Source organism: Argiope bruennichi, chromosome 11, assembly GCF_947563725.1.
Source record: "Argiope bruennichi chromosome 11, qqArgBrue1.1, whole genome shotgun sequence".
NCBI lineage: Eukaryota > Metazoa > Arthropoda > Arachnida > Araneae > Araneidae > Argiope > Argiope bruennichi.
In genome coordinates, this window is record NC_079161.1 from 9,371,709 (window position 1) to 9,384,592 (window position 12,884).

Genomic DNA, 12,884 nt, shown 5'->3' on the forward strand with positions numbered 1-12,884 from the left:
ACAGAGATTGATCTGAACTTTCTAGAATCTGTTCGTGTATTTCTCCTTTGGATTTTTTTATACTTAATCTTGATCTAAAAGCGACATTATGAGTATTTTATTTTGTTCTCTTTTTCTTTTACCTTTAAAACTAAGCAATTATTTTTTTAAATAGCATTTTCTTAAATTAATGAAAAAAATTGTAATGTTGCATTTAAAAGAATATAATAAAATGAATTAACTGAAAAGGTTTATTTCTTGTTCAACGTTACAAGAGCAACTTAAGTATTTATTCTTTGGCTGAAACTTTTGGTTTTATTTTATATACCATTTGGAAATTAACAAGCACTTACGAAAATTTGTATTCTCAAAATCCTCCATTTGTGACTTCCAAGTTTCTTATGTATCGTCATTTTAATAAAGAAAACAACAAAAAACTCGAATAAATCAGTAAATGTTTATTAATTATAAAACCCATGAAGAAGCAATACAAATGATTTGAGCAATAATAAAGAACCATTCCATGATATTTTACAGTGAATGAGAAACCGAAAATAGCTTACACAGCAAAAATGAAGGCATAGATATCCACTTAATAATTATATAATTTTTTAAATTGCAATATAAAAATTATATATAAGCCATTAAAATTCATTTTACAATTCATTATTTCACAGTGTTCACATTCATAATATGAATGATAAAATCATATATTAATTCAGCAGTTTTTTTTGCAAGAAAACAATTTTGAGGTCTTACATTTATACGTTCAGAGTTACAAAACGCGTAAAAGAAAGAATGTCAAATATTTTACTACAAAAAGCGAAATTTTTGTATTATTAAAGCGCATTCAGTAAATTAGACTAATATTTAATTGAATAGAAATAGAAAAATATTAAAATTTGTTCTTTTATACACTCTCGGTATCATTAAGTATAATACTTTGATAATTCTGATAAGTTACACAAGTATTTTATAAAATGCATTCAAATTCTTTACTGTAAATCATTACGATGAGCCTCGAATTCATATGTAAGAACTCTAAATATATAAAAATATTCAGATTTTTCAATTTGCTTTAGCAACAGTATTATGGAATTATTTTAATTACAAAAAAAATCTCTAAAAATTATAAGCCAAGCCTTTTTATGTATTTTCATGTTTTTATAACTTTTAAATTAATATACAAAAATAAATAATAATGAAGCTTTTTTTTATCGCCTTTTAAAAATATCTAACTCGCTCGTCAGTCTTGCTCATAAATTATCTATGCAATGGTTATTGAAAGAATATCTTTTAGTTTATGCTTCTGTAGGATACAAATATCTTATTCGATATATCGCATGAGATTTACAGTATACAGAATAAAATTTCAAAATGCAGAACAATTTTGCACAATATGGTGTAATGCGTTGCGATAGATGGGTGACTGAAGCTGACAGTTCAAAGAAAGATATTACTGTGTTTTTATACCTAATTGAATAACTTATATTTAACTATCAGTAATTGACATATATATAAAGTAACATAGTGTTCAAGCAAAGGGTATTGACGTCCTGCGATTCCTTTTTATAACTGTTCTATAAGACGTGGAAAGGTACACAAGATGTCAGCCATCGGTTATGTGTTCGTTTGTGGCCTTCTGTAAACTGTCATCTAGAATTGTCAGTGATTACCAAAATAGGTTTTAAGAAATTAATTGCCCAAAATTCAGCTGCTTGAAACTACATGCCTTATCCAAAAAGAGGTCTTACAATTTTTGTCACGCTCACAAGGGAACTATACTCAGGCACAAAAGTTAAGTTACTTGTTAGATATTGATAATCTTATATACCAAATAGTGAAGCTAAAAAGAAACGTAAAGAAATTTAAAAATATTTAACTGACATTTTTATTATTAGACTATGGGAATTTTACACATGAATTACTTTTTGTTTCTTGAGTATATGATATAGTACACGACAGCCAAAGAATTGGAGAAAAGGAATTTTTTCTTCCTAAGAAACCCGGTAACGAAACCAGAAATCCGGTAAGAAACAAAACCACGAAAGGAATGATTTAGAGTTGCCTGCTATTAGGAAATGAAAAACAAAATTATTTCAGAAAAAAAAATCGGCTTATTTTTGCCCGCATTTTAAATATATACTGAAAAATATTTCAAATGGATTGCTTGCTGTTCCGCACGCTATCGGTGAGACTGTTTTAGGCCAGCTTCATAAGTGTGGAAATCGATGAATTAACAAGCATAACAGCATGCAAATTTTTATTACTCTTAAAAATAATGGATAAAGAATATTTGGTCTAGGTATTTATTATAGTATTTTGTCAGGGAAAATATTTTTTCCTTTCCATTTACGGATTTCTGACTAGACACCTAGGCAACTGAACAAAGGCCATCGGCTGCGAGGGAGTTGCCATTCAGGTAATTAAAAAAACTTTTCCAGTTACAAAATAAATAAGTCTGTAAAATACACAAATTTCATGGATTATAAAATATAATTAACACTTTTAAAAACTTGTCCAATGATGTTTGATGAAGTTCCATTATGTTCACTTTGCACTTAGAATAATTACAAACTCAAAATGCTCGTTTGAATAATGTTTACTATGTACAAACATAGATACCGAGCAATCTGGGATCACAATAAATAAAAATATTTGCACAAAGTTAATGATTATTTTAGATTAATCTTTTTTTAACTATATTATGTTAAAAATGCAGTGCAACTAAATAGTCCATTTTACTAAAATACCAAACTGCAAAATATTTAATATGCAATTTGATCAATGGACGATCTAACTAAATGTATCCTATCGCATCCTATTTAATTTACACGCTGTTTAACTCTTTGTTGTGATATCAAGTCAAAAGCCATATGAAATAGCTGTTATAATTAAAATAGCTATTCAAAATGCAGAGTCCTCGTGCGGTAAGATATTTCCTTGACAGTGAGTTTTTTTTTTTTTATTTATTCTTTCGAAGGCATTCTTGCACATTTTATGATTAATTATCATATTTATAAAACATTGAAATGAAAATTAAATAATATATATCGACTGATTCTCTAATTATCTATCATAACCTTAACTTTCACAAAAATTTCGCTTGTAATGAAAAATGTAAAATTTTTTTCAAATTATGAACAGACATTTCTTCTCTCGGTTTCCAACACTATTTTAAACAATCCGGTATATATTTCTGAATATATTTTGTTACGAAGAAATTTCGAATAAAGATTCGATTTGTTCAAAACGATTATTGATTTGCTTGTTACTTTCTCATTCAAGCGATTTCTGAATAAAAAAGGTTTCATACATTTAATTCAAGCAGAAATTATTTAAAAACCTAGTTTTCGGTTCCGAATTGTGCTTAATATGAAACATGTATCTTTTGAAATATACAACAAAAAAGTTTTCGAATTAGTGATTATGAAAGTAATGAAGGTAGAGGTTCAAAATTGCTACAAGCATAAATGCACAAAATATTCCGAATGTTTGCCGATTTGATTATGATCAAAAAGATGAAATATTACTATTTAAATTTACAATTGGTAAGCATGTCTCTTATAAATAAATTGAACATTTCTTTCGTAATTATATAGAGAAAAGTTCAAGGTCTTATTTTCGTGCAGTGAATGACTGCATTCATCATTTATATGAAATTTATATATAATAAATTATTTACATGCGTGAGGATTTAGAGAATGCAAAAAACTTTTATATTCTTATGGAATTTAACTACATTTTAAATATTTGATAAAACTTGAATCGCACAAAAATTTTCAATCAAAATTTTTGATTCGTTTTTCAATGGCTATGCATTTCATCATTCAACTTCCTCTCTGAGTAAAGTAAGGTTGAAACAAAATACTGTGTGTTGTTCTATGTTAAACATATGCGCTTTTAAATTTTTGTTCTTTTTAATTTTTAAGAAAAGTCTTCATCAAAGACAATGCATCGTCACCAGTCATTCTGCCTCTAAACTAACGTCGTTTCTAGTTAATAAATAACATAGTACAATTCCGTTTACATAGTACAAGCCCGCCAAATCTAAATGGTGACTCTCAGCTCTAAATTTTAGCAACGAATATTGGCGCTAATGGAACAGCTTCACCATTCAAAGTTGGCAATGACTGGGGGCGCCCTCTAACGGAATACTACCTATCTATGTTATGTTTTGTTTAAAAAAGGGATATCACATATCAAATTTCGTTTAAAATATCCATATCGTTGACCGGTGGGAAAACATTATCTTGGAACTCGCCAATGACGTTACCGCTTGGCTTGTAGTTGGCGACAACAATGACTTTTCCGCAGCGCGATCTTGCCTTTCCGACGCCAAATTCCGTGCTGCTTCTCCAAACCATTTGTGTAAAGTGACCTAAAGAGGGAAAGAAAGTGTTTAAAAACAATTAATACACTACCCATCCAAAGAAAGCAAAAGAATGAAAAATTCAAGAAAAATGAAATTATGAAGAAAATTTTAGAATTAATCAAAGTGTAATTTCAAATAAAAAATAAATAAATAAAAGATATTGATATTGATTTATATAATAATCTTTATCTTTATTTATAATAAAAATGAATGTCTGTGTCTGAGAGTATCTTTTTACGTGTGTCGGCTTTCAAGAGATAAAACAGTTTACCTAGAGCTACGAAACTTGGCTTGAATATACTTTAAAGGTAAAAATATGCAACTTGGGGCGATTCTTTTGAACTTTTTATTAGAATTTTAATTTAAAAGTAAACTAAATGTTGGCTTTTTTATTTTCAAAAATATTGTAGCACAAAACTGATTTTTTATATCTTTTTTTTAAGTTCAAGAAATTACTTTTTCAATGATACCATATTAAGTTTCTTTATTTAATAAATTTTTAAAAAAATTAAAGCATAATATCTGACAATTTATTACACACACAAAAAAATATAATTTAATTTGCACGTGTATGTGAAGTGCGGATGGGAAAAAATTAGTTTTTATCAACATATTATAACGTTGATAAAAACTCAAATCAAACAAAAATTCTTATTGCAAACTGAAGATAGAAAAATGCAATTTTCGACAAGTGTCTGTTAAATAAATTAAACTAGAAATATGATATTTTCTGGAAAGATAAGTGCCAGAAAATGGTTTCGTTGAACTTATTAAATATAGATTCAATAATTCTGTAGTATTTCAAATAAACATGGCTTATATATGTATTTACAGGAGTTCACTCTAATCAGGGTCAAATATCTAATTTCTAAATAGCTAGTATTGGTCATTTACATCTAATAAGAAAAATGGTCTAAATGAATTTAATCAGTTTGAGTAAGAATAAATTCTGGTGAAATATGAATTATATATTTTTTATACGGATACTTGGTTATATAATGCATATTCAATAAAATATTTAAATACTAACATTTTAAATAAAAAAAAGGTTTAATCTATTATGACAAAAACTGAGTCAGTTATGGAAATTTGAATATTACTATTTCATAAAAACACGTGATGTTAATCTATTCCATTGATTGTCTCAATGAAAATATGCCAGCCAGGGTCCTAACGTCCCCCAAGGTATATTAACGTAAAATTAAGAAATAATTGACTGAATCAAAAGAGTTATATTCAAAACTCCGTAACTACGCAGAAAGTTTTATTGATTTAAGAGTTTGAATATTAAGAATATCTCACAGAATATGATTTTATAGAACCAAAAGACTGTAAAATGTAGACTTCATAATTTTTTTCAAAAGTGCATTAGTTGATAGGCCCAAAATAAAGTACTATTACTTTATTTTGAACTTCGATCTTTTTGAACGTAAAATTGAAATTTTCGATAAAATCAATAAATTTTTTATCGAAGAATTTGAGATATTATATAAATTAAAAAAATGCATATAAAATGTAAGGATGAATGGTTCAATTTTCTGTATTCATATTAAAAAGTGTTTGGTTTTAGTTAAATAGTTTTTGCATTAATTGTTTAATCCTTTCCATTTCAATTTAAAGTTTATATTCTGTGCGAATTGACAGAAATTAAGATATATATATATATATATATATATATATAGTACATTGAATACAGCAGCCTATTCCTTTCAAAATATGGAAAAAGTATTTTCCTAAAGAAACTATTAAGATACTTGAAATAATTACTTACTTAAGAATTATGTAAAATATTTAAATGAAAACTTTAGCGAGTATTAATCACAGTGAATCAACTGGTTGTCAAAGGCGGCTAATATAAATTTTTTTTTTAACCTGCGTGAGCAGATTGAATGCATAGAAAGCAATTTTTATTAGCATGTTGTAATCACATTGATAAAAATTCAAATTAACTCTCAGTTCAAACTAAATCTAGAAAACAATTTTCAACATATTTGTATGTAATGAAATAAATACGAAACATATTTTGAAGAAGAATAAGTCAAGCAAAAAAATGTTTCTGTGAACTTTGTAAATATCCATAAGATTAATTCAATATTTTGTGTGGTTTAAGGAATACATGATTTAGCTGCATGCAGAATACCCCTTCAAATTGAAGTTCAATAGCTAATTTATAAATTGTTATTAATAGACATATACATCTTAGAAGAAAGATTATCTAAATGATATTTAATGTAGTTTGAATCAAATTATTTGATGAATTACAGAATTTTAACTTTTCATACAGACCATCGATCCGGCGAGTAATATTTCATAAAATATTTTTGAGACATTAAATAAAAAGTTTTACTTTTTTGCAACAAGAATTTATTTGAGTTATGAAAATCTGAATATCAATATTTAGACCACTTCGAAGCCCAGAGTTTTCCCAAAGCAGACTGGCATAAAATAAAGAACTTATTCATTGTCAAAAAATAGTGATAATCTAAGCTTCCTAACTCGGACAGATTTAGTTGCAGAAAATTAAAGATTTTTTTTGGTTTTAAGCTTAGTTAGTCAAGAATATTTTAATAAATAATTTACTGAACCGAAAATGACTGTATAAAATTTAGACTACATAATTTTTTCAGAAGTATATTTATTAACTGAAATAAAATTATTTACGGGATTTAAATCCTTTTGAATATTTTAAAATGAATTTTTATAGATTTTTATTTTTATCTTTTGAGGTATTGTATAAATTATAAAGAGTATCTTTTCCAATGCTGCTCCATTCTTTTTTTTAATACTCATTTAAAAAAAGTTTATTTTCAGCAAAACTTTTGTTGTATTAATTAAAGTTTAATTATTCCCCTTTTGAAATTAAAGTTGAAATCTCAGGCAGCTGACAGAAAATTAATGAGATACAGTGAACAAAATAGTGTAAGACTTTCTTAATAGTATGAATTAAATTAATATCAAAATTTGAAGCTTAAAAATAATTTACTGAGGAATTCAATAAGACCAAGCTACATAAAATACTTAAACGAATATTTTAAAGATTATTAGTCCTAGCTAACCGTTTGTTCGCCAAAGGTGGCTAGCAACTTCATAAACTTGTAAATTTAAACGAGCAATTCTTGTGTATGTATGTATATATATATAAAAATTTATTTCGTGTATCTCGAGAACGTCTCTAGTGATTTAGGATCAAATTTTATATTTAGATAAGGTTTTACTTTTAAAGTTCATCTATATAGGTATCTTTCCTGAAAAAAAGTGATTTTATATTTAATAAAACCCTATTTTTTTATAACTAAATATTAACATAAGGCTATAAATGATCTGCATACGCGTATAAGAAATGGAGCAATGGTTAGGACTCGCATACATTTTTATCATGTTCGATCCCGCGTTTGCAATTCAATTAGATTTCGCTTGTAATTTTAAACGATCCATAGGATGGTTTTATTTACTATTTTACAAAACTGTCATGCGAAGCTTGGTTTACCAGTTATTTACATTACACAATAGGTGAAACTGAGGGGGAAATGTATAAGTAAGATTCTGAATTTTTGCATGAATATAAGAAATCTAAAATAATTACTTCTATTACAAATGTCAGTCACTTTCGTTTGTGTAATGGTAAAAAGAAAAGAATTTAAAACTAATGAAAAAAGAATTATTTTGTATGCAAGAAGTTTTATTTTGACAGCTAACATTTTGTCCTATGTAAAGACCTTGGCTAAATCCATGCGGAAATCCATTCCACTATCATACAACTGTTTTAAATTATCCTGTATATGTGAATTACAATTATTCAGAGCCAAAGGCTCTAGAAGTCGTTGCATGGAAAAAGTGCATTAAGTACAGAATTTTCTTACAAATCTATAGACATTTATACTGAAATAAAAATCTTACATCAAACCGAGTCATTCCGATGTCGATGACGGCCTAACAATTCATTTAAGTCATTGACTCAACAACTGATTTTTCTATGCAAAGATTTCATCATAACCGACATTTAATTTTCTGTTCTTTATCTTGTAACATAACTTCGAATTCATAACGTCCGGTTATAAATGCTTTTGTTTTCTCCTATACAAAGTATCGTAATTGTCAAAAAAATTCGAATTTGAGATTTAACGATTCTTCATGTTTTAGACCTTTTTGAATTCTAAAAACACATTTTAAGGAAGTGTCTGTTTGTCCATACGTCTGCAACTATGATAATTCAAAACTCTTTGAGCAAGACAGTTGAAATTTGGTATGCAGTCTTTACAACAAATTTGTAAATTTCTGTCAAATATTGAGTAAAATCCGTTCAGAGGAAGTCTGCCTTCCAGGCTGTTCGAATTCAATTTAACACGATGATCGCGAAAAAAAAGATAGATAAATAAAATACGGCACATTGTTATAACATCTAAGCGTAGACATCTATCAAATTTTGTGCTAAATCTTTCGCCAAGCATGTAAAGCAATGACAAATATTTCAAATTTGGTATGTGATTTTGTAATTGCTATCATAGATTTGTGTCAAAGTTTGGTTTCAATCAGGAGGGAAAAACTTATCTGAAACACAAATTCACCTTTGTTGAGAGTGTACGAGAAAGTTTCAAATAGACCACTTCTGGCGGATTAACATAACATTATAGAAAAAAAAATTAATGCTACAGCAAATTTATTGCAATTAGTCTGTTGTGTATTACTATTGAAATGATTTTATTTTATCTATCAAATTGCAAACACTGAAGTAAAATTTTTAATAGCAAGACATAATCATAAAATGGTTTTTCCAATGTGCAATAATTGCATCTAATTTTGTTTACAGCAACCATGAATGAAATAAAATTATTTATCGTTACATTAATATACAACCAATTACAAAAAAAGATAAAAAAATTGAAAAACAGTTTTATTCAGTTTAATTTAACATTAAAAAAAATCTCTTTTGCTATTCAAACGTATTCATTATATTATAATATAATTGATTGCAAACAAATTAGAAAATTAAAAAAACTATTTTAATTGGATTTAATCCTCCTCTTTACTTGTTTGTTACATAAAAATTCATGATAGGGGAAAGCTCATAAGTAAAACTAATTTCATTTTACAATTTTCTTAAATAGAGAATCAAATATGTAGAAAATATTTTTATCAAATGTCAACAACCATGTTAGTATGTTGCAATTAATATGTATATATTCTTATGTATTAGACTTTGCAAATTCTTTAGATAACACACTGGCTGTTTATAATTATATTACACACGTAATTCTTAACATTTGCTTCCTTTAAAAATTTTAAGAGAATAAATGTGTTATAAGAAATAATGAAACAATTGATTTTAGCAATACCTGCTTTGACGTGAAGCAAGCTTGGATCTTGAAAAAAATTGTAAGTTTTTATTTCTTCGTACCAGTATTTTGTAACTTGTTGTGCTATATGAGGGGGAAAAACACAATACAAAGATATAAATACAATATACAATCTTTCAATATAAAGATGAAAAATAGCTAAATATTTATAAATGTGTTGAAATATTGTAATTTGATTTCTTTAGAGAAATAAGCACGATAAATTTAAAAAAAAATTGATGGAAGCACATTCCATTGTGATCAATTATGGAATATTGAATTATACCCATAACGCCATATTCCCAAGACAGAAGTAACTATATTCTATCCAAGGTATATTAGTCTTGCGCCTTTTCTCGATATAGTTACTGTATATGAAGTGCATACAAGACTCAATTGACGATTGTGTAACACAATATTCATTAAGGAAGACCAAATAAGCAGTATGACTTGCTCTCAAAAAAATTAACCAATTCCTTAAATTTCAAAATAATTCAAATTAGATTTAAAAAAATATTAAACCAAGGTTTTTTTTCCAGCTAAACTCATTTTTATTCTACATATATAATTTGCAAAACCACTGCCATAAAAATTAAGATAAATAAATGAAAGAATAAATATTACAAAAGTTCTAGTTCTTTTTCATTTCAGTTCAACTTGGTTTACCGTACAGATAAGTATATGCTCCGTACAGATAAGTATATAGAAAAAATGCAATCCTGTATTGGCCTACTTCATATGTAAAATAAAAAGCGGCACAATATTATAAATTGTAGCGAAATTTATGGCCCTTTTACCCATTTCCTTCTCAAAAAAAATGTGTCGAGTTAGAAAAAAATAATGGAAAAAGTAAGAGTAATCTTTCTCTAATGTATTCCACTAAAAACATATAATACGAAGATTTAAATTTAGTGAGTTAAACCCTTTCAAATTAAAATAAATCTTGTTTTTTTTTAAAATCAGCTTTGATGAATTACAAATAAAATATTGTTATTTAAATAAGAATTAATATTGAAAAATATTCATTTCTTTATTGAAAATTAAAGATTTTATTTGCTTATTCTCTTTTTAATATTGTGTACCCTATCCCATATTTAACTTTTCAAAACATAAAAAGATGGAGTTGTGCATATCATATTATGTCTATTCTACATCAGTTTAATTTTGGAATCCACTACTGATTTTGTTGAAAAAAATTATTTGAAGTCATAGCATAGAGCAATCCATAGTTAGATATTAAATGACATCTGAAGTTTCGGCTCTTTATTATCAGCAACAAATAATGACATGATTCATTTGTAAATGTTTTAAGGGTTGAATATCGATCACTCTTCTCTGGAGTGCTTGAAGACAAAGTATTTAATAAAGCATCTCGTATTAAAATTTGCACTTTAGGATTTCTATTGATCATTTTGTTTTTCTTCATTTTTAGAAAAATAGTGAGCGATTCAATGAAATGGAATCTGTCGCTACCTGTTATGTCGAAGTCTGGAATGTATGACCATTTCGAAAAGAGGTTTTCGCCGATGTCGCGGAGATTCCGGTGGCTGAAAGTGTTGGTGTGGGCGAGGTGGTTCGCCCAGAACTGAGCTTGAGTACAGAGCTGGAAAAGAAGAGAAAAGAGCGGGAAGAAAAGTTGAAATCATAACCATGCAAAATATTTTTTTAGATAAGACTTGATTTAATTTCTCTATGCATTAAATATAAGAATTTCCTTTCGTCGAGTTTTTTTTGTACCTTATGTTTTTAGAGAAATATGCAGTGTCAGTACAGGGCTTTCCTTCCTTTTCTATTACAGCGTGGGAGAGAAAATGAATAGTTTATTTTAGTTTTACTAACGTCCCGTTTTAAGACAACACCAGGACTATTTTGAGACGGCCCTCATAATTTTGTACCGCAGTCAGATGACGAGGACGACACCTGATCTGGCACTCCCTCTCCAAACTTCCACACCACACCAGTGGGACATTTGGCTCCAACGGATTTAAAGCGCACCAGACCCGATGGTTCTTTGGTGGAATCGGGTCTCGAACCTGAAACTCTCCGGTTCCGCAGCCAAGACCTTACCACCAGACCACCGCGGCCCTCTCAAAATTGTCTAGTTTCCATGTTTCAGACCTCTCGAAGCCCTAAAATCATTTTTTTTTTAAATGATGTAGGTCTGCCCATCCGTCTATGAGCATAATTCAAAAGTCCTTTGAACTAGACAGGTGAAATCTGGAATCTGGTATCTATTCTATCCATTTAATGTGTCGATTTTCATCAAATTTTCAACGAAATTCATTCAGAGGAAGTCAGTCTAGTTGTATGAATAAGTTAATAAGATATTTACAAAACGGAGAGAGCTAGACGGATGAAATTTAGTGTGTGTATTTAAAATCTAAAGTGTAGATAACTTACAGCATTTGACAACAATTCATCAAGGAATTAACCATCTCACAAACATGCAAACGCGATAGCTCAAAAACGGTGCGACTAAAATATATGAAATTTAGTTTGATTATGTGACAACACTTTTATTTATTTGAAATTTTGATTTTAATATGAACTAAAAAAATTCGCTCGAAATACGTATTCGGTTTTCTGTTTCTTTTATATTAACTGCATCTCAGCGATTCATCGTCAAAGATCGCAAGCTGTTTGGCTTTTCGTCATTTTTTGCCTAATGTAATGTATATTATTTACCGCGTGCGTTTGCGATACAAGTGCATTTATTACATCGTATGGGAGAAAGTTCCGGCGAAACTATTCAAACTGATCTTTTATTGATACCTGGTTATTGAGCTGGAGTGGCGGGACATCATGCTTTTCCCGGAACACATTATGCCAGTGTAAACAGTCCACCACGAATTCGGATGTCGCAAAATCAGGCAGTTCGTAGGCATTTCCTTGGATATAAATGTGGCGTCCAAGAATAACCTAATGAGGAGTAAACAAATTATAATGGAGTCCATTTGAAAAATTATTTTTATTACTGTTCTTTAAACAATTATAATTATTTTGAAATCTATGACATAACATTGATACGGGCATAGAGACTTTATTGTTTTTTTTATCAATTTTTTTCATCCGTTTAAAAATTTCAATTCACTATTTTGCAATCCAATTGTGACATAACGCTAGTACATGCACAAAAACTATTGTCAAATTAACCCTTAACTGAGGACGTGCGGTCTGTGAGACCGCTAGCGATGGAT

At 28.3% G+C, this 12,884-nt stretch overlaps 2 protein-coding genes across 3 annotated transcripts in view; one reads left to right on the forward strand and one right to left on the reverse strand.

Annotated features, from left to right (window-relative positions):
• Positions 1 to 12,884, forward strand: part of LOC129957523 (uncharacterized) — a 139,431-nt gene that overhangs the window by 55,759 nt on the left and 70,788 nt on the right. The window lies entirely within an intron of this gene.
• The window catches only part of LOC129957524 (Golgi-associated plant pathogenesis-related protein 1-like), a 39,220-nt gene continuing 27,081 nt past the window's right edge, over positions 746 to 12,884 (reverse strand). Inside the window, exons 3-6 of the mRNA XM_056069866.1 lie at positions 12,460 to 12,606; positions 11,161 to 11,290; positions 9,688 to 9,771; positions 746 to 4,360 (exon numbers count right to left, since the gene is read on the reverse strand). Coding sequence (XP_055925841.1) covers positions 4,182 to 4,360; positions 9,688 to 9,771; positions 11,161 to 11,290; positions 12,460 to 12,606 — 540 coding nt within the window. The 3' untranslated portion in view covers positions 746 to 4,181. The remainder of the gene's footprint in view (positions 4,361 to 9,687; positions 9,772 to 11,160; positions 11,291 to 12,459; positions 12,607 to 12,884) is intronic.